The sequence below is a fragment of the Pempheris klunzingeri genome, chromosome 6 (genome assembly GCF_042242105.1).
Source record: "Pempheris klunzingeri isolate RE-2024b chromosome 6, fPemKlu1.hap1, whole genome shotgun sequence".
Lineage (NCBI taxonomy): Eukaryota > Metazoa > Chordata > Actinopteri > Acropomatiformes > Pempheridae > Pempheris > Pempheris klunzingeri.
In genome coordinates this window covers 8863196-8890714 of record NC_092017.1, presented here as the reverse complement: position 1 = coordinate 8890714, position 27519 = coordinate 8863196, and the positions used below count along the sequence as shown (strand labels likewise).

General features: G+C 42.0%; 1 protein-coding gene across 4 annotated transcripts in view; it reads left to right on the top strand.

The window, feature by feature from the left end:
- Positions 1–27519, top strand: part of suco (SUN domain containing ossification factor) — a 37658-nt gene that overhangs the window by 4963 nt on the left and 5176 nt on the right. For 2 of the 4 annotated variants that reach the window (XM_070831665.1, XM_070831663.1), the window contains exons 2-18: positions 12523–12643; positions 13968–14069; positions 14233–14555; positions 15401–15541; positions 15875–16076; positions 17557–17659; positions 18138–18265; positions 18603–18670; positions 18773–18880; positions 19687–19792; positions 21247–21267; positions 21555–21610; positions 22501–22592; positions 23009–23074; positions 24022–24105; positions 25774–25861; positions 26052–27440. In XM_070831665.1, coding sequence (XP_070687766.1) covers positions 12523–12643; positions 13968–14069; positions 14233–14555; positions 15401–15541; positions 15875–16076; positions 17557–17659; positions 18138–18265; positions 18603–18670; positions 18773–18880; positions 19687–19792; positions 21247–21267; positions 21555–21610; positions 22501–22592; positions 23009–23074; positions 24022–24105; positions 25774–25861; positions 26052–27440 — 3198 coding nt within the window. The remainder of the gene's footprint in view (positions 1–12522; positions 12644–13967; positions 14070–14232; positions 14556–15400; positions 15542–15874; positions 16077–17556; positions 17660–18137; positions 18266–18602; positions 18671–18772; positions 18881–19686; positions 19793–21246; positions 21268–21554; positions 21611–22500; positions 22593–23008; positions 23075–24021; positions 24106–25773; positions 25862–26051; positions 27441–27519) is intronic. The other 2 variants (XM_070831667.1, XM_070831666.1) reach the window with 2 other exon arrangements.

The window sequence follows — 27519 nt, the reverse complement described above, 5'->3', positions numbered from 1 at the left end:
ACATAAGCACTCATATACTGTAGTGTCACGCTGTAAAAGTCTTAACTGCTATGTACTCAGAACTCATTGTTTTATTTTACATAAAGGAATATTGGGATATAAAGGAATACCATGGATAAAAACGGAATTAACCTTAATATACACCATTATATAGTGAGAAGCTGGGTATGTTTGCTCTGGGTCGTTACTAAGGTACTTTCTGGTTGGCCTTTAAAAAAAAAAAAAAAATCCTTTCCCAACTAACTTTCTGTGCAAAGATGCAGCATATCTCAACCCTCAACTGAATGGTATCTGTAAGGTATTCAACACAGGCAGTGTAAGTCACTAACATTCATTAACCTAAAAAGAATGGCCTTGAATGTGATTCTAAAGCAACAAGAAAAGCATCAAGGTTGTCTGCCTGAGCAAACATGACATTTGACCTGCTTGTCAAATGTCTGCAGAATCCTTCTCTTCAGTAAGCAAACCAGGCCCAGGCCTTTTGTTCAAAGACATAGTAGTTTGTTGTCTTTGCAGTTTAATATTTAAAATATCTCTCTGTGGTTCTGTCATTTTCTTTTACTTGAGCAACAGAGAATTGATCCCTGAAGTCAGTCAGTCAATTTGAGAAACATTTGCTGGCTTGTTATTTGTTTTTGTTTTTATATATATATAAAGTTTTTGTGAAGTAAAATTTGATTTATGTTTTTTTTTTTTTAATCTTTTTTTTCTTTCTTTAGGTTTAGTTTTATTATAAGATGAATGATTCATCTGAAGAATTATCATAAAATCACAAACTTTGCTTGTGACAGTGGTTGGTAGGTTGTATTTAAGTCTTCCAGATAACATTACATCCATCTGACTGAGAGACTTGGTCTAACTGGAAATTCTATACCTCGTAAATCTCTGACTTCAAATTAAGTGGTGGAGCATTTCCTTTCCTCGACTGTTGGCTCAGAGACCAGGAGCTCAGTAACTGAGAGCCCATCTTTCTGTTTTTGTTGTAGCAGGCCAGAGTTTAGCACCGCAGACTGGCAGCTCTAGTTTTATGTGAGGAGACAGAGCTGGACTGGCACTCCGGAGCATACTATTGTTCCTGCCCAGTGGCCATGGAGACTGCTGAGCACATTGAGCTTTTTTGCCTGTCGGCCTTCCTGTTTCCCAGCTGCATGGCTTACTGTATGTTAATGCTTCACGCAGGCACCTTTTTGTAACACGAGTAATGTGAAGTAGTCCGAGTGAGCCAACACTCCGGCAAAGTAGATCTCATGTTAGGTGAAATGAGTTCACAAAGGTATCTTAGGCCAGCGCCTAGTGGGAGGGCTGGGTGATGAAAACAATCTAAAATCCAGATGGCTATAAAATTTCCCCAGGTAACGATAATAAATATCTGATGCCTGTAGTGAGAATGGTTTGTGTCGTGTAGAGAGACCAATGAGTAGAACTCCATCCTCATCAGCCCATGTTATCTGTTTAATTGAATGTAGCTGTGCTCACACTAGAAGTAACTTAGTATAGACAAATTGGATGACTGACTAGCAAGCATTTATCTGCACAGGTCTTGTCTCTGTTAGCTATCCTGTTATATTTTGGTTGTAAATAAAGACTACTGAAAAATATAGTATATAGAGTATTGATGGTTTGTTGTCTCTCACTTCCTTCACTCAGAAAATCATTCTGTGTGCTCCTCGGTGTCTCATGGTAAATCTCGTCAAGACCACACTCTACAATCTTATTTGAAAAATGCGTCACATTGCATATCAAGATGTTGTGTATTGTGAATTTTGTGTCATAAACTTTCATTATGTCCTTCTAACTTCTGTCAATAAAAAGAGCATAAAGTGAATTGCTGAAAAGCCTTCAGCTGTCGGCGATGAGCCCCGTAAGAGTACCATTTTTCAAAAAGACTCTGTTATGAGATTTCTTTATTTTCTGGCAGCAGGAGCGTCTTTGCAGGATCCTGTTGCTCACATAATGCTTTTCTGGGAATAGATAGGCCTGCAGTGAGAGTTGAATGCAGGCCAGTAGCCTGAGGCTTTGTCAGTGGTTAGAGCGAAAATGCCAATGTTAACCGTGCTGGTGAGTAGTCATCTGAGGGTGGAGATCTTGAAGGTGGAGACTTGCATCAGAACTCTAATGTACTGTTATTGCCAGTGTTTACCTGTGTTAGAAGAGGCTTTGGCAAAGGGAAGAGTTGTTTGATTTGACTATTGATCAAACAAGCGTTCAGTTTAAACTTTTTGTGGTTATACAATAATCTTTTTCTGAGTAATTAACAGGATAAGATTTTCAATTGTGCTTTGAGATTCTGAAAGGATTTTAGGCATGAAAATGTTCCATCTCAAGTGATTTTAATGCATCTTAATCTTAATGCAACTGCATTTCTGACAGCTGGATACTGTCCAGAGTTGTTGGTAATTCATTGTATTTAAATACGGGGTTGCTTTGCTTGTTCCTGCCCTCTGAGAGAAAGGCACTATTTTTCTCCCCCGGAAAAAGCTCTGGTTTCGTCTCCTCCCCTCCCCCTCTCTGGCTCGCTGCTCTTTACTGTTTACATTTTGCAGCTACCTACCTACTCTACTTGCACTGTTTGCGGCGGTCCATTTCTCCTTTTCTTTGTTGATGGTTTTAGTCTTGTATGTAACAACTGAGTGACTGTTTGAGTGTGTGCGCTGTTTTTAACGGTCTGTGTGAGGACAATGAACAGAAAGATGCCGTGTCCATAGCTGACACACAGGGCTGCTAAAGAACATTGTGTACTAATGCAGACAAGGGCATGTTTCGCTGAAGCTTGAATAGAAAGACATATTAATGCCATCAAATGTGTTTTACTCAAGTCACCTGCTGTATGCGAGATCCTATTATTTTATTTCATAGAGCCAAAATAATTAGATTTTTAATTGACACCACAATCAAAGCGGCAACATACAATAAAACCCACGGTTTCAGATTTGCTAAATATGTAGGTGCTACTATATGACAGTAATGTATTGTTCAAAACCAAAGTATCCAGTTTCCAGTGTTTTTAAAAAGAAAACGGGGTGTTTCCTCATCCTTTGCGTTGGAGTGTGTATGGTACATGTGAATGCGTCGCCACACGGCAGCACATTGGCACACAGTGTACTGAGGTGAGTGTTTGATGAGTTTTTGTACTCCTGCTGTGTCTGCTGATGCCTACATACTAAGGAAGAATGCACATGTATTGTTGTATCCTAACCCACGCTGGCAAAGTGGCTTTTCCTATCAAATTACATTATATCACATGACTGCGTCCTTCAGTCCCATTGTCCTGGACCGATGTTCCTGATGTCGCATTCCCAAGCCTCTTTGATCCCTGTCTGACTACTGCGATGCTTCACTGTTGCCACCACACTGTGACTGTGGCTCTTTTGTTTGGCTCGGCGTAAGAGAGGAAACGTGTGTTTGATTTCACTGCTGATAACATAGTGATTTGCAGGCATTTAAGAGATTGGTACAGATATAATAAAAAAAAAAAAATTTAAATGTCACCTCTTTTATGATTTATGTTCGTCCATGTTTTAATTTTCATGTATTGACGTATTGTTGTCTAATCACCGTGTTCATAAATGCATTTCGACTAGGGCCCCTGATCAAAGCCAATCACCCTAAAAACTCCAAACACCAACTCCAATAATTTTTTAAAATTAAATTTCACTGTGAATTTTGCCAAATTGTTGGGCTGTATATTATCCTTGGAACAATTGATTGTGGTCTTTTAATGAAATACCATAAGCTCAATTTTATACCGTCAGCCCTTAAACCAGTCCTTAAACCAGTGAATTTCAACACAGCAGACTTAACTTGGTTATATAATCCAATTTTATGAATGAAAAAACAAAAACAGCAAACACTAGCATGCTATAAAAGGAACACAAACAAGTCACGTCCCGAGCTTTTCATTTGCACTTGAACAGTAGCCCATAGATAATGTTGCACGTACCTGACGTGATGCTATTGTTGTGTTACATCAGTTATGTAGTGGACAGGGCACAGATGTCTAACTGTTCAGTTTTGGCACTGAATGAAAGTGTCCTTAATTTGTTAGTGGGCTGCAGGCATGTGAGGTGAATATAACCCTACAGGAGCAGCAGTTTTTCCACCATCAGGTGACTTGGCCTGCCTGGTGCTACAGGCTAGCTTCCAAATAGAGGTGTGTCTGTTCATTTACACAACATCCTAGAGAAAGGCTCCTGTGTAAATGTTAAAGGAATCATGTGCGTCGCAGAGTCAGTGCAGTCAAATAAGGATCCTTTATAGATGAGAGAGATGAATAGGCTGAACAAATGGCTTAAACTAGTGTGGATTAAAGGAGTATGTGACCTTTCATTTCATTAGATGATCTTGAGTGTTTATTCAAATTGTGATTATTTGGCTTTAAGAAGAAACCGGATGAAGTGGTGTCATTTGCCAGGAACCACTGGGCCTGTGCCAGTGCGCTTATTGGCATGGCATTTCAGCAAGAATGCAAAGAGTCACTTGTCAAGTTCTCGTTGAACACTTTGCTATCCATTGCTTAAACATTGCTTTATTGGTCAAAACTAATGATTTGAATAAAAAGAGATTATAAGGTTTTCTGATTGAGTGTTATGCAAATGCTTCCTGGACATGGACAGAAAAGAAGTCTGGAGGTGGTTTGTTGTCATTTTATTCCAGATGTATTTCCTTAATGTCTAGGTTTTGCACATTTGTGTTTTACTTATCACTTGCTTGGAGCTGCTGATAGGTTAAGGCAGTTCTGCAGCTCCCCGAAATTCTAGATGAGAAAGAGAGACACAGAAGGTAAGATGCTTTTACTCCTAAGCCTAAAATTGGGACTGAAAAAAAATAGAACTCTGAGAGTTTTGGGCCAGTAAGGACTGATTTCCTACTCAGACATGCTTCCTCAGTACAGACCCAGATCCTTGAGCCAGAAACAGGCCTGGGTCATAATTCTTGGAAAAGGGGATAAACTATATGGGCCATGCCCTTATTCTGCCTATATAGCAAGTTAGCAGGCGACATTAAAGCACTTACGGAAATAAGTCCGCCACTCCAACCTCAGTCACAACTTACAGTGAACAGGTCATTCCATGCAGAAGAAGATTAGCAAACAAAGCAGGAATGCTAAGCTGTGGGTGTGATGTGTCTTCAGCAGCATGGTAGAAAACATGAACATCCATTCCTTCACATCTTTTCCTTGACCCCACTGTTTGTAAGTGAAATTGGTGTTTATTTGTTTGCTGTGTGAGCAACCAGCTAGGACACATGATGCTGAGTAACGATGCATTGACCACTGATAAATGATTGACTGGCTAAAAAAGTATTAGTGGGTTTTTGCAGATTAGCTGAAGGTCTTTATCAATCTCTTCTGTCCAGACCAGACTGTCTTCAGCACATGGACTGGGAAAGTGGTCAGAATCGGGGGAAAAAATGTATGAGCCAAATATGCAGCGGTTAGCAGAACATGTGAACATTTCTGAATCTGTGTTTTGAATTTGGCATTGTTGCAATTGTGTGTATAATTGTGTGTAGATTAGAACCATCTCAGAAAAGAAGTCAAATCCTTCACGGTTCCAAAGAAAATCTTGTCTGGCTTTGTGAGTTTACATAGGAAGAGGAGTTCAGGGAAAGCACAATATCTCCATGTGTGTAAGAATTCAACATAGGACATGCCAGAGGGGGAAAGGTGGAATATTTGAAATAAAGGTTTCTCTGTGCTTTTTATTTAGCACATTCATTAGAATGTGTGCCATCGGTAAGGTGGCAGATAGGGTCACGTTCATGCGTGTATGTGTGAGTGAGTTGGAGAGCTATTTACCAGTTCAGCCACTGTGTCCTGGCTGCCCCAAGGATGCACCAGTAGAGAGGATTATGGAGGATAAACAGGCTTTAGAACAAACTGCTGCTCTACATTATTCAATTCTTCGATGTTGAGGAAATTTAAAACGCACACGCAAATGTACACACACACACGAACACGCTCAGCCCTGAGTGGCTGAGCTCTTCAGCTCGGCCTCACTTTTCCACCAAACAGTGACTGCATGTTTTTGTCTGCCTGGCAGATGCGCTGGCCTACTTTTACTGGCGAGCTCTGGCACATCTCCCTGCCCCACAATCCACCTCTGCCCACGTGGATCCTGGATTCTCTCTCCTCAGCTCTTTTTCTCCCTGCCCCCCTCTCTGACAGTATTTTTTATTTTTTTATGTCGGCTGTGTAGAAGTAAATCATGTGTTAGATGATTTTGGATTCTCTGCCTGCTTGAAGGATTTCTTCTTAAAGATGTTGTTCTGTGAGAAAATGGCTGGATTTTATTGAGCGTGCGTGCGTGCGTGCGTGCATGTGTGCGTGTATTTGCTTGCTCCAAGCATGTGATAAGGCTTTGGTGAGTCAACAGATCAGTTTAGGAAGGAAACTCACTACTCACTCCAAAATCATTCTGTTCTCCATCAGCCTTTCTCGCGTTATCTCACAGCATCACACATTGTATATCAGGACTAATCTGAACTTCAGTGAAAATATCACAAGACTGTCCTCTGCCTCTGTCCTCTAAATTTGTAATCAAGACCATAATAACATATACCTGGTCACTTCAGTACGTTGTAAATCCATTTAATGGACTGATGTTACTGACTTCTTTCTCTGTTTTGTCACGTTAGATGACACAGTGACACAGTTTTGTTTGTTTGTTTCTAAAACGGTTAATGAGGGTAAGGACTTAGCCTTTAACTAATTGACAGCATGTGATGTACACTGTGTGTGTGAGAGAGAGAGAGAGGGAGAGAGAGAGAGAGAGGGAGTTTATATGATGAGCAGCAACAAGCTGATCTGAGATTATGGCCAGCCCAGGAGAGGGAAAGACGTCAGCTAATCTGTCCTTGCACAGGATATATACTCGGTGTGTTGCAGTGTCATGCTATGAGAAGGCAGAGTGACAAAGCTCTCTTGATCTCGACTAATCAAATCAATCAATGGGAAGCATGCCAAAGCAATAGGCCTAAATGACGATGGAGAGAAAGAACAGGACCCACAGCTACAGGCAGCCACACATGTTCTCATGCTAGATGCCTTTGCAAACTTTCAGTCACCAGGCAAACATCCTGCCACGGAAGAGATCAGAGCACAGATTGCATGCCGTGCAGCTGGTGATAATATTTGACCCGCTGCTGGCAGATGAATCTATCCTCAGCTTGTTGTCTCTGCAGTTTTGTCTGCTCCGTGTCAGCCCAGTCAGTTGGTACAGTACAATACAGTTTGTTTTATACCATGTCTGCCGGTTCTGAATGGTCCTAAAACCAACAGGAAATATCAGGGGATTTTGCTGTTCGGAACCAGCAGAGACAGTGTATCAGGACATGTAGCCAGCCCAGTGTGTCTGTGCAAAGGTTTTAATTGTAATATTGAAAGACAGTGTGATGGCATAGAAAATACAAAGCTGTTTTCAGAATGTATGGCTCAGGTTGTGGCTGTGTCCTCAAGCAAGACCCACACCGGATCAGAGCTGTTGAGGTGTCATTCTCTGCACTTTCATGTTTCTGTGTCGGGTGGCACGCAAGCTGACGATGTCCTCTTAGCACTTGCATGAACATTACAAAATGACTGAGCCATTTGTAGCCAGAGAGGAGCATACATGATAGAAAGACTTCTTTAAAATCTCCAGGCACCTCCGAAATGGGACAGAAAACGGAGAAGGAGAAAGAATGACGAAGAGTGTATTTGCAGGCTGCTCACTCATTAGTCTTGCCTCAGGCTCTTCCTTCATTAGTTTGGCATTGACCCATTACTGGTACATAACGCACATGGCACAGTTGAACATTTAGTCTGTCAGTGGTCTCTGCGTTTCTCTCAATTTGTGGGTCATAAGTGCCCCCTCCCACTGTTGCATAACCATTTGCATTAAAAAGTAGGTCACAGTCCGCCCCCTCAAATCCTCTCAGATCAGCCCAGTCCTCACCCTTTTTTTTCTCTTTTTCTTCGTCTTTAGAAGGAATGTCAACACTCAGGCCTTTCTGTTCACTCATGGAGAAGATGCTGAGTGGGGGCAGGAGAGCGTCATTCATACTTGTTTTACAGCACATGGCTTTTGTGGCCTGGAATTGCTCCACATGTCGTATTCTTTGTATTTGAATTTTTATTATTTCAATAGTGCTCTGTGACTTGGCAGGTTCAAGTTAAACATTGGTTCAATGAGTCACGATGCGGGAATCAGTCACATTTGCATTCATCATCATTGAAGTTTGTACAGGCATGTTTACTCTGTGACGTGTTAACTTAAACCTGCACCGTGGCATGTGATCTGTTTGTCATCCATCTGTATTTACACAAGCGTTCTCTTATCTGGATGATTAAAGGCCTTCCAAAAATGATGATAACAAGCAAAGTTTGGGAACATAAACAGGTCATTAATTAACCCCTTGTTGCCTGTTGTCGCAAATTCGCCTCAAACCTCTTCCGGTCTTGATGCAGCTGAGGTGGCCTCTGTATCCCACTAATGCCGGTTGATGCATATTCTATGTATACATTATATACACATAGATGCATACATACATAAATATATATATATATATATATATATTCTATCCGTATGTACATATATATTTTATTATACTATTATTATATTTCACTAGTCTATGCTATGTTATATTCAAATTAACAATCTCCACTTCATTTAGCATCTGCTTGAATGCAAAAACACAAATAATTAATTTTTTTATATAATTGTTAATAAATTCAGGCAGTAAGGGGTTAACAAATTATTATCAGTCCAGTTTGTCTCACAGCAATTTAATACACATTTAAGTAAAATCTATTGATCCGTATCTGAAAGTACAGGAAATGGTAAAACCAGACGGTGAAACAGCCATGGTTTGTTTCAGATAACATGTAGGAACAAGGATACCTCAATATAAAATAAGCATATCGCCACTTAACTAGGATTTCAGATTAATCTACCAGATTAAAGTGCAGAAACATGTATTTCTGGTCAGCCCTCGCTTAGATGGATAGGCAATCACTCTCATTGGTCTCTTTCAAAAAGGAATGGATTTAATAAATGACTGGCCAGGAAGCAGGATTCTGCACAACAGGTTGGTTAACAATCAATCATCCCAACAGTCCTGTTATACCCACAAAAACAAATAGTCGCAAATGGAGGCGTGTATGGCTCCTCTGAGCTGTCTAGTCCTAACAACAGAATCCAGCACATCAAGATTTAAAGACAAGGTCTCATAATCTCTCCTGCCAAACAGTGCAGAACCACTCTGCCTGGCAGAGTAGGTTGAAGGCCACGGTCAGATCAGCTGCCCTAGAGGCACATGTTAAACAGATTTATAAATTAGAGTGAAAAGACTTGGAAATGTCTGGAGATCTGGAGATGGTATCAAAATTGGCATAAAACATTTCTTAACTTCATTTTTAGAAATTATTTTTTCATCGTTGACTGATTTTCTTGGGCTGTCTGTGTACTATGTTGTTAAGAGTTCAAGCTCTTTCCTCTCTTCTCTGTCTCCTGTCTGCTCGTCTCAGGATAGATAATAAACATGTGCAGGCAGCCATGAAGTTATGAATACGTTTTGAATATCAAAGGCTTTACAGAATACACAGCTAGTGTTGTGGAAAGAAGGACTTGATGGAAGATTGATTTTTATTTATTTTATTTTTTTTTCATGATTGTTTTCAACTATTTAACTGCTGACCAATGCTATAGACCCCCCATATGGGTGTAAATGGCTTCTCCTATAGAGCAGTGTTTTCTTTCTGTACGTTATGTTGTAAGCTGTTATGATCTTTAGGTGTGTCGTCTGATAACGATTCTACCTTTTGGGGGCAAAGAGTAGAAGACTGAACATGGAATTTGAGGCCTTTATCTCTTTTTCTGTTTGCCCTGATAGTCAACAGTAAGATGATGAGTTACCAAATTAACATTCTATATTTTCATAGACCTGAAGATATTTTCACTTTAACATTTTCTTTTTAGAAAAAAATCAATTTAAGAAAAAATTGAATGCCAGATTTTCTAAAAAAATTTTTTTTTCATTTTTGTCATACAGATGAATGCATATGGTCCTTCTTAATGTTTACAGCAGTGTGTTACATAATTTTGTTCAGATGACTTCCCTTTACAGGCGTGTTTTAGTGGTTGGCGGTGGAAGAGAACACGGGAGACATTTGAAATCCAACACAACATGGTTTAAAGCTATGGAAAGCTAAGTTTAGCCCATGGTTCATATTTACTCCTTAGCATCCATGCATCGCTCGGCTCTTAGGTTTCCCTCACTTGTGTAGCGGCCTTTCCCAGCCCTGTTGGAGAAACCATATACTGTATTTTGAGGTGTTAACACATATAGGAACATGTGCATTGCATCGTCCGCAGGGATCCAATGGTAAATGTCATGTTTTGGTGTCGCTGAGTCAGAACTGGGGAGGGGCCTTTTCCTAGACATGACATTTTGCACCCATGCTCAACATTCAGACACAAACGCAGTAAATCCATCATAAGAAGACATAGAGATATTAATTTCTCTAATGATTCCTCCAGAGCCTCTATCACCTTTCCTGTAACGTTGCCAGAGAGCACGTTGTATTTTCAGTAACTAAAAACTCTGATAACTCCAATAAATTTGATAGATGGCATGTTGCCCTGAGCAGAAGTAGCTTCAAATTTGGATTAACACCGTATCTTACCGAGTTGTTGTTTGATCATAAATCTGATGGTATACAGTGCAGCTCTCACATCTTCCTACAAATGAAGTCTCAGCTGGATGTGTGCTTGTCATCTTTTATGTCGTCATTCAATCATCTCAAATCTTAATGAACAAAATACAGATGGAGACGCCCTCCGGGTGACGGGACACAGACCTGTACAGATAGTTGTCTCTGTGTGGTTGTGAATGTGTGTGCTCATTGCTCATGTCCCTCCTGACAGCCAGGCTGACAGGGTGCTAACATGACTGTCCATGTGTCCCGCTCTCTCCTGACATTGATATTTGACCGCTCAAGGGGAACCGCTCCTATTTCAGAATCACATGGTGTGTTTGTATCCGAGCTCTGTGTCTTTGTGCCTCTCGTCACTGATGCAATGTGTTCTCATGCTCTGAATTAGATTTTTGCATTAGTATTTCCATAATGTACACAGGCCCTCGGACATGTTAGTGCCTGTTGTTCTCCATAATAGAGCATGCATAAAGGTGTTACTGAGATCTTTGATGTTCATTAACACAGATTAACTACTTTAATGCGTCTTAGTGTCTAGTTTTTGCCTAACTAAGGGTCAATGCCTGTGTGAAAGCATTTCTTTGATGTTTGCGCCTCTCAGTTTAACGCCAATCTGTGTGTGATGAGTTAACTCAATAGCTCTAAAGTAGTCTGCTGACTGACTGGTTCAAAGAAGCTAAGCATAGATATACTTTGTGTTTGAGTTGGAAAAACCCTAGTAATAGCATCACAGCAGAGGAAACATGTTTAGACAGACCCCATTTCAGTTCATTTTTACACATTCTTCACTTCATTTCAACTCCACTGATAGGGCAACAAACTGAGAAACTCTCAGTCTTGTATCCTTCCTCTTGTCTGTTTCCTTATTATTCTCTTGCCCTATCCACATACTATCGCATATGCTTGCTTCTTAATTCTTGCTCATGTTTTTACTATGGCCCCACTGTCTGGCAGAGGTAATGTGGGTTAGTCTGTGCTCCAGGTGTCTCCTCTTCATGTCGGCCCTACAGACCTTGAGCCCACTGCAGGTAAAGAGCAGCTGTGTTTTGCTGCCATTCTGTACTGCACATTATTGGTAACCTTGAAAGAAGTTCTGCATGTATGCATGGATAGGCAAACGGGTGCTAAGTATACAAAATAACATGAAGGCTGAAAAGACTTGTCAAGGCTAGTGAGTTGTGTTGAAAGAAGATTGACTTGGAGCTGCAGCAATATCCTGGACTCTGCTAAGCCTTACAGACAGAGAGGAACAAGGAGGAGGGGGTAGAAAAGACTTATTCAATGAATGCATCTTAGCCTTGAGCAGCTTGCAAAAATACACAAATAACAAGAGTGGAATTTTGTTTACACTGGTTATTTGCACATGATTATTCACTTTATGCTTTGTCATCTTGCTCTCTGCCTCTGCTTTTTGACCTAATTTTACCATCTCTCCTTTGGGTTTATCTCCCTCCCTTTGTATCTCTGCTTTTCTTCATGCACATTCAGCTGCCTTTGCTCTCCTACGCTCACAGTATTTTCATCCCCTGTGTCCAAACAGTGTGTAACAGTTGCCCTCCCCTCCAGGGAAGGAAGTGCTGTCACTGTGGAGGATATGATGTAGCACAGCCTCGGCATACTTTTAATTCAAAGGCACCCATTGCTTAGCAGCATATTGTGCTGCTGAACCCCTAATTTTTTGGCTTTACACCCTTACTGTGATGTGGAAACGGGAACAAGCTGATGCAGGGTTTTGACGAAGATTGCCTTCCAGTTTAAAATTTTAATTCTTCTTGTAAGATAATCAGAATAACTTTGCATTGTGCTGAAATGTGTCCCTGCTTGTGTTTCAGGTACCCCAGTCAACATGTGTATTGTTCAGAGCAGAGCTTGTCTGGCCCAGGTCAGTCTGCCGGGGACAAAAACCATGACGGCCAGAGGCAGGAGCAGGAGCAGGACTCCACGCAACACAAGGTGCGTTGAAGTTTTGCATTTTTTTTATATATTTCAAAATCAGTCACATCAAGCATGGCTTTCAGTACAGAGCTCAAATACTCCATCAATCTATGATTGATACAATTCTGTGTGTGTTTGTCAGTGTGGTTCATTTTGTTGCCTGAAAGCAGAATGGTATGCAGTATTGTTATACTCCCTCTGTGCAGTGAAACGTATGAGTTAGCTGAACACTAAGAGGAGAGAGTGGTGGGAGTTGGATTATGCACTTCAATGACCCACTAACCCCTGGTGTAAAGTAGGAGGCCTGGAGAAGAGGCGAAGCAGCTTTCAAGCACTGGTGTGAGTGGTCAGGAAGGTCCAGGATTATAGAGGCAAGCCTGCGGATAGTGGGAGGGTGGGGGCATTACATAAGTCTTTGTTGCTCCCACCAAGGTGGGTGTTATTTAAGAGGAAAACATCAGTTGTTTGACCTTCTCTCTCTACCTTTACTGCTGATAATCTTGTTGTATGGTTGAAACTGAGTCAAGAGCATTCACAAAGAGTGATAACAGTGTTCAGTACTTGGTGATTAGAGCAATTTCTAGGTAAAACGTTACTGAGAAAGCAACTCAGTTACATTTTGTCAGGAACACAGCTTTCTCTGTATAATGAGTCACAGAGGTGGTTCTGACATAGGTCAGGACCAGCCCTACCAGGTTAGAGTTCAGAGTACTCAAAGCTTTCCCAATTCTCAGCTTTTTAGTCTCTTTTGCAGTCTGAGTGGCTGCATAATGTGGGGACTAATCCATCTGAAGTCAATCAGCTAGAGGTCGCCTTAGGTGGTCTGATGCTGGCTCAGAGCTGGGTCTAAGTTAAATATTTAATGCCCTCAACTCTCATGAATGGGCCCTCAAAGTTGTGTGTGTGCAGTAATGTCTGCATGTGTATTAGGATGAATGATAATATGGGGAAGTGAGCGTGTTTGGTATGCTTGTGTGAGCACAGAAGAAGGGGAATCATTGTTTGTGGTCCAGCAACAAACAGGCATGCCAGGGCAGTTCAACAGGCCTGGCAGTCTGTCACTGGCCTTATAACAAGGTCTTTGTCCGCCAATGAAAGGCTTTTTATCAAAACCTGAGATGCAAAGATCGAATGCATCTGACATTTTCACACAAAAATTCATTATTTTTTCAAATAAGCACAATCCATCAATGATGCCTTTTTGAATTGTCGCCTTGTGATGGTGCTTCATTGTTGGGCAGCAATATTTCATTTGTTGTAACTGCTTTGTCAACATTCAAAGTTCCCATTCAAGAAGGTGGGGTGTGTGGTGACGTGGTGGGCTTTTCATTTTTTTCCGTAGGTGTTGGAAGAATGGACGACACACACATCATACGATATGGGACTAGAGACCGAAAGAGCAGCACTAGAGAAGCTGGAAACAAACAACGTACACCAAGAACAGGTAATAACATACTGTGTCCGAAGTATTGCTCTTGGTGATTTCACCTGATGTTTTATACACACTATTTTTTCTAAATCAAACTTTCATTAGAACCTGTTGTTCTTTTTAGCTGTTGATTAATTATCTTTTCTATGTGATGTTTTTTTTTGTGTTCTCTCATCAGACTGTGAATCCTCACGAAGCTGAGGTGAAGGAGACCAAGTCCAACGCAGAGTCCGATACTCTACCTGTTACTCCTGAGCCAGAGCCCCACCCAGACCCACAGGTTGATTTGGACCTACAGACTGACTCCCAGGACCAGGAAGTCCCTTTGTCCTCCACTCCAGAACCAGTTCCAGCACAGGGTCAAGTGTCCACAGATGCCTCCGCAGAGATCTACAGTGACACCCCCGCTGCACAACCCAGCCTGGACTCAATCCCGGCCACATCCGCAGATGAAGCTGAAAACACACCTACCTCACAGAGTGCCGGCCAGACCCACACAGGGTAAGCTCTGATTAATTTCCTCACTCCAGAGACCTGGTCTCTGGCTTTAGAAGTTGGCTATAGCCACAGAGAAGTCACATTGAGGAACTAAAATTTCAATCTTAAATGACTAAAGAAAGTCTTCTTATGATGGTTAAAGCCAAATTCAAACCGATCCAGATATGTCATCCTGTCATGCCAGATGTTGCACATTTCCTTTGATATTTTAGTTTGTTTATATTTTTGTACATTTTGTTCTCTTCAGTTGTCAATTATTATTATTTCTTTTAATTTAACTGCTGTTAATGACTGACCACAAACTGAAAGATAAGCTCAAAGGAGAGTTGGTCTGGAATCCTGGATATTTCAAAGTCACTTTCCATGGAGGCGGTGGCAAGTGTCGTGAAGTTACATGGAACTGATTGCTTACAGGAAAATTGAGTCAAGTGGAAGTTGTGGACTCTATAATGGAAGTTTGAACATTTTGGAAAATCGCCTGCATGGACATGGAACTTGAACTTTGATTAGTCCGGATGCCCCTTTGGTCGAACCTTCAAGGCGAAGACTTTCATTCAGTGACAACTTTTACCTTCAACTCCTTTCTTAAAGTGGCCGTCAACATCGGGACATTTTAAGACATGCACATCAAGCGCCCCGCCAGCGAGCGACCTCTCCATCCCTTTTGTCCATCCATTTCTCTCTCTGCTCTCTCTTTCTCCTGGCTTTTCTCCCTCTCCTGCTCTCCCCACACTCTGTGTCATTTATCTCCTCTTCCCCCTCTCCTCCCCCCCATCCTCCTCTCTCTACCCTCTGCCCTCCCCAGTCTAAGGAGGTGTGGTAAACGTCGTGTCCTTTCTTTCCCTCAGTGCAGTGTGGGTTGCCAGTGCAGGAGATGAACTCCCAGTAGACAACTTTGTCTTTGCTGAGCACTCTGATTCACAGTGCGGGGTCATTCCCCCCGAACTGGCAACCTGTGAAAACTCTCCTTTTGGCAGCCCTCTCCTCAGGTGAGTTTCTAACCCCCAGAAGCCAATCAAAGCACAGAGACAGGTAATGAAGTCACAAGCTACACCTCTCTGCTGTGCCGTCAACCGTCGACCGCTGGCCTTGCTCTCCACTTACTTCTGCTTTTTTATATTTTATTACCATTTTCCATCGTTTTGCCTGCTCACAACCAAGGACTTCCAATACTTTCAAATAAATTGATTATTGTCCAACGTTGTGGATTACTCATGTGTTCTCCACTCTTCTTTATCCTTATTCCTCCCCTCTCCATTACCTTCTCTTCCCTCCAACTCCCTCGCCTTCTGCACCTCATTGGCCCCGTGTCTGTGCTATAGTGTGGATGAGGCTGGCAAAGAGGACCAGCGATCAGACCAGAGCCGCAGCTCTGGTTCTGAAGCAGAGGTCCAGTCTACTCCAGGCCATGTGGACCAGGAACAACAACAACAACAACAACAGCAGCAGCAGCAGGAGCTGGAAGATGGACTGTCTGATTTGGACTTGGAGGGCAACAGTTCTCAGCACCACGAAAAACAGAAGGTCAGCAGCTTGTTGTTAACTAATATTTCTCACACGTTTCGCTTTATTATAAGTTGAATGGAGAAATAAGGTTCTCAAGTGTCAACAATCAAAGCTTTTTAGTAAATGATGAATTCAAGTTCATTGCAGCACTATAAGGTTGGAACTTTTTTCATAAGCACAGCAGTGTGGAAATCTACATAAAGGCAGGACTTCCTTATGAGTTCCAGTAGAGTTTTGAGCAGTGTGGATCTTTTCCCTAGGCATGAGCAGAGGTATTACAGTGCTGCAGGTATCATGATGGAATATTTGACTGCTGGATCCTAATCCGACATAAACATGGACAGGTGGTGAAAGGCACAGCTGTTAGCTTCATGATGCGTCTGTTTTTACATGATCGACATATCATATGTATATTATAATATAATGCTATCCTGCCCAATTTCAGATTTTCTTGTGCCTCAGTGAAATAGAAATATGATCAGAAGATTGCTGTGTGTTGCATCGTCAGTCTGCTGTCAACACATTTAAAAAAAAAAAAAAAAAAATCCTCACAACTGCTAGCTAGATTGCTATGAAAGTTATAAATATTCAGTGTCCACAGCTGTTCTAACAAGGGGCAGCTTTTGAATATTTCATGTTTTCAAGTGGCAAATGCTGAGTCAACTTGCTGTCCGTTCCTTTTTTTCAGGTTGAAGGTTAATGAAAGAGGGTTTTTTTCTAGGGGGAAGTTGCATATTGTCAAGGGGATTGTGTGCATTGTGCATTTGTACATTATTTTGCTCTTTTGGAGGCAAGATCTGATGACTAATCTGTCTGTGGCTGTTGGTGACTCCAGCTGGAACTGTTGTGGTGTTTACATAAGAGGCCGTCTAAGTTGGTGGATTTTTAGGATCAGACTCGCTTGTGAGGTCCAAATGAGTGGTTATATAATCCATCAAAATATTATTCACAGCTCAGTGCACCTCAATGCTCTGGTGGCCAGAGGCTAGCTGGTGACCATGAACTGTGGATGGGAGACTTTTGATAGTTACACAGACTGTACGTGTGTGTTCAAGCCTGGTCATAGCATGCAATCCATGTAGTTGATTACTGGTGCAAATTGTAGTAGAGAAATTCTTATGCTTCAAGGTCAAAATCAGTGTCTTGGTGAATATATATTCATTTTAATTTGTATACACGGACAGAGACAACTCAATTTCCACCTATCTGTACTAAGTGACAAACACTGGCATCCCCAGGCATCAATTTGAGTTCTCCTATCACAAAGTTTCTTTTCTCATGCTTAGTTTTTACTGCTGCATACACTAAGCTCTGGGGTCTGCTCTAACAGCAAGACAAAATAAAATAATTTTGACATGAACATAACTGTAATTCCCGATTTCACTCTGAATCAGGAATTCAGCATGTTGGGAGATGAGGTGATTTTGACTTTTGATGTTAAGTGCAGTTTACGTGTCCCTAAGGGCCTGTGTGTCACAAAGCTGTCTGCGTGTTTCAGCCAGTGATTACCAGGGAGCCTGATCCCACAGTGCCCAGCAAGGAAGACATCCCCACCTTTGACGAGTGGAAGAAACAAGTCATGGAGGTGGAGAAGGAGAAAAGTAAGAGCATAAATTATTAAAACGCACATTTAGATGCATGTGCACAAATGGAAAATGCTTCAAGGCTCTCAGTGGCACAAAGCAGGACAAGCGGAAGATAGCCTGATGCCGTTAATCCCACTAGTGCATGACACAGACTCAGGCGCAATTTGCAGCATTGCTTTTGCAGACAAAAGAGGCCTTCACATGTCAGCTTTAATCTACATCTCATCTTGTTGCTTCTTTGTCCTTCTTACTACTAGTGTTTTTGTGCATTGTCTGCACCTTTCTTTTCTCTTGTGCTTCCTTCCTCATGTTCTATTCCTGTCTGTCTCTCTCACCATCTCCCTCTTCCTTCTTTCTCCCTGTGCACGCCACGTACAGTGGTCAGTGGAGCGTGTGTTTATGAGTGTTGCGTAACCTCTCTACTTGTTCCTCTCAGGCAACGCTCTTTTTCCAGTGTCTGTAATGGGTCTAATGCTACACTCCTTTTGTCCAGGTCAGTCGCTTCATACCTCAACCAGCGGCAGCCCACATCAAGTAAAGAAGGTCCAGAAGAACTTCAAGAATAACTACGCCTCTGTGGAGTGTGGTGCCAAGATACTCTCTGCCAACACTGAGGCCAAGGTTAGACTTAGACTTAGATTTAGACTTTACTTTATTGATCCCCCATAGGGGGAAATTCACACATTTGGTTGAGGTTGAACACACATCAGCCCTGTCCCCTGTTGCCTACACACAGTCACATACACTCACACAGCTAAAGATACAGGCACCGTACTGTCATGTTTTTACATTTAAGATAAGCTTTTAAACTTAATCTGGGACAAACGTTTAGTCCTACACGAAACAATGTTCTAAGCAGCTGGCTGTTAAATAAGTAAATAAATTCAATCAAAAGCTTGTGGTGGTGATGACGTTGGATGCTTATTCGCTCACCATCATTCTTGTGTCTATTATTCAGAGCACTTCAGCTATTCTCATGGAGAACATGGACCTTTACATGCTAAATCCTTGCAGCAACAAAATCTGGTGAGTGTGCTGACAAACCGTACTGGCATACAGATTGTCAGAGCCCGGTTTTAGAAATGCATGTCATCTTTTACTAATCATTCTCTATTTATTTCTCTCCAGGTTTGTGATAGAGCTCTGTGAACCTATTCAAGTGAAGCAGCTGGACATTGCTAACTTTGAGCTCTTTTCATCCACACCTAAAGACTTTCTAGTTTCCATCAGTGACAGGTATGCTCACAGTCCATCATAGGCTGGCTGTATATTTCATCCACTATTACAATAGATTGGCATGTTTTCAAAGGCATGTGGTGAGTTTGTGAGAAACAGATTGGGGCATGCTGCAGCATGAGTTGGCCTTCAGTCCAGTTTTGTTCTGTGTCATTCACAGTGTTATGTTACCCGCAACTGATAAACAAATTAGTTAATTGGGAGGAAAGATTATTGCATGTGTTGGCCTGGTTTATTGAAGAACGGTAGAAGAAAGCAGCTGTTCTGTACCTGTGCTTGAACTGTTTTAAGAAAACGTATCTAGGAGGAAGCAGTGGTAAATCGACTACGTACTATCGTACTGAAACCTGCAATTGCCATATTTCTGAGCTTCTAACACAATTGTTGTTTAATATAAAAGTCATGATATCTTCATGAAATGTTCAACATGTAGCCGTTGAAGTTTGGTAAAGGGGTCATTTATTTTGGGAAATAATCTGGCACACATTTACCTCCTCCTCCTCCTCCTCACAGCACCATGTTATAAACATCAGGACCAAAACTGGTTAAAATCATCCTCTTTGTCCCGTATTATCAGCTCTAACTTTAGTGCTGCCAAAGCTAGTTTCATCGTCAGGATTTATTTCCATGGTCATCTCGCACCCCAGTTCATAAATTCCACCCTCTGGTATGGAAGGACAGTCTCCAGTCACATGGAGCACGGTGGCGTTTGCACCCAGCCTTTGAGAACGTGCCAAATTTTGTTTGAAGTACACTGTAACCCTGACACACATACACGTCTTACTTCTCTCTTGTTCTCTCTGCAGATATCCTACCAACAAGTGGGTAAAGCTGGGTACTTTCCATGCCCGTGATGAGCGCATAGTCCAGAGTTTCCCGTTGGATGAACAGCTTTATGCTAAATATGTGAAGGTACTGCCACTTTCTTCCTCCAGCTATAATGGCACATTTATTTCTCAAGGAGAGTAACCATAACCATATCACAGTTCCTTCATGAAAATAGATGCACAGACAAATAGATACAAATGTGTTAAAGGTGCATTTTTAGTTCAGGGGACCCCTCTTTTGACTTCATGGTGAGTTAGCCATGATATCAGCACTGTAACCCCTCCCTTGACTGAATAAAGAAGTATGACTGTGGAGGGTGTGAGCATTCATGACAGAGTTTCACCTGTAAGAACTAAAGGGCACATACACATTACTGTTAAGCTGTATTATATTTGAGTTTTGGGTGTCACAACTCATTCGGGACCAAATCTACTGGCAGACATTAAGTCATCAGTGTGTGACACTTACGAATTACAATTGTTTTCCCTCTGTTCAAGTCACTTACAGCCTTTCCCACTAAGACTGATTTAACATTTTTTTACCACTGAATGCAGGATGTGAGCAAGAGAATGAAACTGGCAATCAAACATGAAAATAGCGTGGTGTGGTGTGAGTGCGAAAGTGTAATGTCAGAGTTCTGTCAGCTGATGATCACCTTTCTTACTAAGTTCACAGTTAACAGTCCTTACTGCCTGCACCTCTCATCCACGGTTTCACCCTAATTAATCTCCTTCTGGCTTAAATTGCTGCATAGATAAACACACCTAGCCTCCCAGTCACTGAGCCTGTTGTAACTGTATTTATTCAGTCATTCAATGTGTGCTCCAGCCAGACTGACTGAAGACTTTCAAAAATTCATCATGTGCTGGATGCCTGGTCATTCTAGGTTTCTGTTATTGTTGAACCCAAATCCCAAAGGATAATAATAGGCTGCATTTATTTTGAACAAACGCTAATGTGTAAGAATAATAAGTCTGTTTTTCTGAACTGTCACTCTCCTCACACTTCTAACCTCAATGTCGCACACTAAATATTCACTGCTGAGTCTTGTTAAATAGTTGATTAATGCTCGGATGATTATCCTTTTTATGTTGTGAGTGTGGGTGTTTATATGTGGGTGCTTACTGTGATTCATGTGCTCCGTTATGACATAATTGTGTTTTTATTACATAAACCGCTTTTTGTCTAGTTTCAGGATTATGTGCTTTTGTCACCGCTCTGATCTGAGCAGCTGAAAACTGTTATGTCTTGTTCTGATGTCTTTCATCTGGCCTGAACTTGTCCGTCTGTCTGTCCCTCTGTCTTCTTTGTGCTTCTTTCTAGCTGTTAGAAACCTCTTCGTCTTGCCTGTAGACTGTTATAGAAAAGTGTTCCAGCATATACCAGCAGTGTGCTTGTCTTATGAGAGTCTGACTACAAATGACTGCTTTACTTGCTTGTAGCTTGAGTCAGTCTTTACTGATTTCTCTCTCTTGTTTTATTTCTCTCTCTGTCTCTCTCTGTCTCTCTGTCCTTCTCCTGCCTTCTTCTCGCATCAGATGTTCATCAAGTACATAAAGGTTAGCACTCTTCCCTCTCTCTGTCAGAGGTTATGATGCAGTTTAAAGTGCTCTCTTGTAATGGTCTTTAATGGGTGGGCTTTGGCAGAACATCATCTTTAATGCATGTGAAAGATATTAAAAGTAGAACATACACAGAAACCATATTCCCAACGCTTTGCAATTCTAATATTTATTTTCACGTGGGTTATGAGTTTATGAAGTGGGCTCACATACATTTTTGGCATTGGCAGTGTTGTGAAGTTGTGGATATTTTCAATTGAATATCGTGTCCATATACCCTGCAGGTTGAACTCCTCTCTCACTTTGGATCAGAACATTTCTGTCCACTCAGTCTCATCAGGTAAGACAGCAAAGAGCTCTTCCAAATTACCTTTCCATTCCAAGGCCTCTCTTTTTCATCCGCAAAGAGGCATGAAATAATACAAAGCTAAAGATTTCATACACTCCAGAAAGTTGACGCTTATCTTTCAGGAGTATAGATTTACTGCTGACCAACATATTAAGGTTACTACTCGTTCCTCGAAAGGCAATAGAAACACTGGTACAGGAAATTGTAGGGGGCTGTACTTAAAACCACACACCCAATTTTTTTCAGCCAGAACCCACAGACCAGTTTTCAACAAGTCATTTGACTTTGATTTTACGCTGCTGAAAAATTTTCTTTTTTAACTCTCGAGGTTGACTTCAGTGTCTTAGCTCACAGTATATTGTACCTTACTTGCTTTATTTTTTAATTAAATTATACCAAAAAAAAAATGTTGCTCTTTTGATCTCTCTCTTATTCTCTACCTGCCTTACTGATCGTCTGCACTCGTCAAATCCAGAATGCGGTTATAGAGATTGCTGCACTTTAATGATGCATGTGTTTCACCTGTTTACATATATAATTTACTTCAAAGTTCAAGCCGCCACTTTTACATAGACATTGTATCTCCAGCTTTGTTATTTTCCACCACACAAAGGAGACTGGGAACCAGACGACACTGAGTCAAATTGTCCGTCAAATTTACTAAAGTAATGGCACACAATGCTGCGTACCTTCATGCCTTACTGTATTTATGTTTGCAGTAAAATCTGCTGCTTTTGCATTACATTTTGCTCAAAATCTGATCTGAACAGTGTTTTTCTCCAGAAAGGTTTCGCCACCTCTGCTGTGTTGTGATAACATCCCTCGTCTTTTTCTGTAGGTGCGTTTGTTTGTGTAACACAGTGTGTGTGTGTTTTATGTAGGGTGTTTGGTACCAGCATGGTGGAGGAGTATGAGGAGATAGCAGATTCCCAGTACCCTTCAGAGAGACTGGAGTACTTGGATGAAGACTATGGTGAGATGGTGATCTGTTATGTCTTTGCAAGGTGGACAACATATCTTTTGTAACAATTTCCATTTAAATTGCAAATTTACCATTTTTAACTGAACTAACAGAATATGATTAATTCACCTATTAACATGAACATAATCTGCCTCAACTGGTTGAACAATATACACACTGCAAAGTATTAGACTACAAAGGACCTTGAGAAGAGTCAGATTACATTCTCGCCCTTCAGCCTGTTCGCCAAAAGCCTTGGGCTTTTGTTTAGCATTAATATCAACCATTAATATCAGCCTGTGAAATATGTATGTAACATTAATGTACTGCTGAATGTGATTTGACTTAATTGTGTGGATTTTTAAGTGGAGGGCTGTATTTAGCTAGATGTAACCTGCAGTTCTTTCCTCTCCTGTTCTTTTCCTCAGACTATCCGCCTGGCTACCAACCATCAGAGGACAAGGCCTCTAAAAACCTGCTTGGCTCAGCAACAAGTATGTACACGCAGACACACACGTGCATATATGGCTACAAAATGAAATAAAATATATAATCTACCACATTGTGGCTGATATGAACAGAGGATAAGAGCCATTGTGTGTGGGGGTCATTTTGACATGATCGCAGTAACACATTACTTTAAGGGCTAGAAGCAGGGTTAGAAAGTATGTTTTGTTTTGGCTACTGTTACTTTTACAAGGCCAAACAAGGAATGCTTCCTCATTCTGCTGAAGTTTGTGGCAGAAGTATACAGTTTGGGGAATTCAAATCCTAAAATGTTGGTGGTGAATCTGATAGTGAATGTAAAAGAAGATAATTACCCTAACACAGATTTTATACATCGTGTGAGTATTCAGGGGTACATACAGTCGTTGGTGCAGCAACCCAAGGAAATACCAGCATGGACTGAGTTAGATATGGACTCATTCCCTGTAAGGCAGTGTCGAGTGTTTCTTTAACTACTTGGTATCACACACAAATAGATGTATTTTTGGGTTCGGGTTGCAAAAATGTTGCAGCTTGCACTAGCACTAGACTTTTTTTTTATTTACCTCGCTCATACATGCGCAAACACACTGGTGCCCCTCTGTCTCCTGATTTAGCAAGGGGAGGACACACACTCATACTGTACACACAAATCTTCAGGGCTCAAACCATAAAACCTTGAAAAACTGCAGAGGAACACATAGTTTCTTTCTTTAGATGGGCAAGCTCAGAGGGGAAATGAGCAAGAGTGATTGGGGGCTGGAGGAAAGCCTGAAGGAAAAGCTGGAAAAGAAGAAGAGTAAGAAGGACGAAAAAGATAACAAAGGCCAAAGCATGTGGCTTCACTGATATGTGATGGGCCCCAAGCTGCTGCCTGACAACTTATTTACCAGGAACCTCGTGCCTTTCAGAATAACTGTAGTTAGTGTGTGTTTGTGTGTTCTTTTTCTTTTAGATGCCATCCTAAACATGGTAAACAACATTGCTGCAAATGTGCTGGGAGGCAAACCAGAGCTGGAGGGTGGAATAGAAGCAGGAGGTACTGATCCCTGATACACTTCCTGTTCCTCTTTTCCATCCTGTGTCACCTTTCATGTCCACAGCTCCCTCTTGTAAACACTCACTTTTGTGAGTGGGAAGGCAAAAATCTGACCACTGTGGTCTGTATGTCTGTACTTAGTTTTTAGCTTCACCACCTGAGAAGGTTTGTTTTAGTTCAACTTTATACCAAGTTTGTCCTTTTCCTTTTTATCCACTGAAAACTGAAATATATACAGTCCTAAACTGCAGTTTATAGGATAAGCCACCGAATGCTGAGTTAACTAAACAATATATTTTAAAATTCCCCCAATGGAGGAAGTGTTGAACTGTTAAAGTACTGGAAGGCTGCTGTTCTGCAAGCAACACTGTAGATACCAGAGATGTTTGCTGTACAGTGAAAGGCTTAATTATAGTTTAAGAGATGAAATATGCCCAGCATTATTACAATCATGACCCACCACACCTCGTCAAAGGGCAGTATGAAGTATAACTGGTTAATCCTTCAAACAGTTGATTCTCAGATTTTTTTTATCCTCCTTTAAAAGAATAAAAAAGAACACTCATAAAGATTTTTATGCATCACCAATCCAGTTTGGATGCGTTACATACTTGGAGCACTATCGATCAGCACGTAGCTTAACGTTTGCTTCCATCCAATAGTGTAAAAATTATTCCACATTTGTGTAGAAAACCACCATACTGTCCCTCTTTTCCTGCACTCTACTCATACTCACACTGTTCAACTGCCCCTTTTCTCCCTTTCTCTGTCTCTAACTGCTGGCCTGTCTTCCCACATATTGTTTCGATTAACAGCCTCTAAAATTGGGTCAGTGTATTTCCTTGAGAGCATACGTAGAGCCTTGGATGTATATGTGCTGAGAGAGCCAGATGTTTACCCTGCTTTTGGAAGGAGGTCTCAGCAGAACTTTGGCTGTGTGTGTTTTACTTCTTGGCAGGGGAGCATAGATGAATTAAGACTGAGGGGGGCCTATGACGCCAACCCTGTTCCTCACCCTGTTTACCTAACAGAGAGTTGATTCAAAATGACTCTTACTCAGCTTTTCCCATGTGGCGTCGAGTTAAAGGGAAAAGTTCATAATACACAGATTTGATCTGGCGTTTATATTTTGTTTATGCCCTATACAATTTCTTTTTAGATTGGAATTTCTCCTCTTTCATCTAAATCAAGATTCTTTTGGAACGACCCAACCAACTTTGTAAAAGCTGACAACACTCATTCCAAAAGGATTTTTTTTTTTTTTTTTTTTTTTTTTTAATTATAAACTGCCACAAAAACTTAGTGAACTTTATTTAAATGTTAAATTATTGTTGTGGGAGAAACAGTAAGAAGTGTCTCTTTTCACTGCTGCTCTTAAAAGTCACAGTTCTGATTTCCATTTGCTCCTGGAAAGTAAAGCAGGAAGGAGAGAGTGTAGGAGAGAGATCGGTTCTAACTGGACTAAACTGGTTCTCAGTATTTCTGACTGGGCCTGCCAGCCACACTGTGCAGCGAAAAGAGTCTCTGTTCTACGCTGTTCTACACTCCTACTGCCACATAGACTTTGGGAGAAACCCGCCACTGCCAAGTTTTGTGGTTCTGTGCAATCTTTAACAATTTCTAAGTCCTGCTCTGAGTTTGGTAATTACGTGTTTGTCCAAATGCCAGGTAATACAACAGCAGAGGGGAATGAAGAAAAGAAGGGGAGCACAGAAGTTACGGCTAAACCCGCTGAAACACCCCATGACTCTGCAGTGTAAGTCCCATAAATCTTTATGAAAGTAAATAGATTTACACATCATAGAAGGAAGAGTTAAGTAAGAATGCACCTAAAGTTGGTGTTGTTTTACATCACTTCTCTTCATCTGTAATATTTCTAATATAACCCACCAAATGGCACTAGTTCTGTTAATATGCTTCTAAATGTGTATCTGTCCTTCCTTCAGACTGGAGCCCGTGGAGCCAGAACACCCTGAAACCCAGGAGGACTCTAATATCGCCAGTGATCCTTTCACACCATCTCCCACACCCTCTCCCACATCATCAGACTCCACTGAGGACAGACAGATTGTCACTCTGGTAGAAGAGGAGGAGGATGAAGAGCCCAGACAGTCTACTGTCACCCTGATGGAGGAAGAGGGAGAGGAAGATGAGGAAATGAGAGAGGAGGAGACGAGGAGGGAAGCAGACAGGAACCAGTGGGAGAGCCAGACTTACTGTCCTTTCTCCTCCTTCTCTTCCCTGTCTCTGTCCTGCATGGCCACCCTGCCGGAGCTGCTACATCGATGGTGCTCCGCCAGGCTGGCCAAGGAGAGGCTCCGCAGCCTTAGGCGGAGGCAGCTGAGCATTCAGACACAGACACACCCTGACGCAAACACCCCATCCCTAACACACACACCGTCACTAATCCCTGCCCCTGTTCCCACACCTCTCAAAGAAGCCCTACCACTCACAGAAAAAGCTCCAGAGCCCGAGGTGCCTGTTCACAGCAAAAACGAGGGCAAAATCTTGGGTGAGGTGCACACCACACACCCCAACACTCACACCCCTGACACACACACTCCAGAGGTCAGCATCCTCCTCGAGCCTAGTAGAACCTCTAGCATCCCCCCTCACAGTTTCTCAGACATCCATAGTTCCCTGACGTGGCCGACCCCCACCCACGAGGACAAGCTGCTTCCTCCCATTAAAGACTCAGCCCTGGACTCTGTCCCTACTCCACCCCTCCAAGCCGTCTCTATCCCAGAGACACAACAGGCCAGCAGTGCCACCCCAGCCCTTACTGTCAGCTCCCCCCCGCAGCCTGTAGCGGCTGAGACGGCCTCTCTCGGAGTTGTGGTTCTCCCTGTCAAGGAGCAGCCTGTTCAGCCTCTTCCCACTGCATCAAGGCCCGAAGACCTTATCCCCCCTCCCACTGAACTGCCAACAGCTCTCCCACTGACCGAGACCCACACAGACACAGTAAAGTCAGGTGCAGACAGTGGGGACTCGCCGAGACACAGCGTCCAGGCTCCTCAGACTCATGGGGAGCAGGGGGACTCTCTCGCTCAGACCGGAGAGCCCCATCGGGCGGAAGACACGGTGGACGAGGACCTATTGAGCACCAGCGGGAATGGCAATGTCCACCGGACAGCTACAGACTTCTATGCCGAGCTGCAGAATGGAGGAGATTATAATGGCGGAGCAGTGAACGGAAACGGCGTGTTGTTGAACGGGGGCGCGGTGCATGGCTCCAGCCAGAAGGAGAGTGTCTTCATGAGGCTGAACAACCGGATCAAAGCCCTGGAGATGAACATGAGTTTGTCCAGCAGATACCTAGAGGAGCTCAGCCAGAGGTAAACCACTACACACAGTGAGCCATTACAACATGAATTCAAAATATTTACGCTATGGAGAGGTTCTTTATTGGTTGTA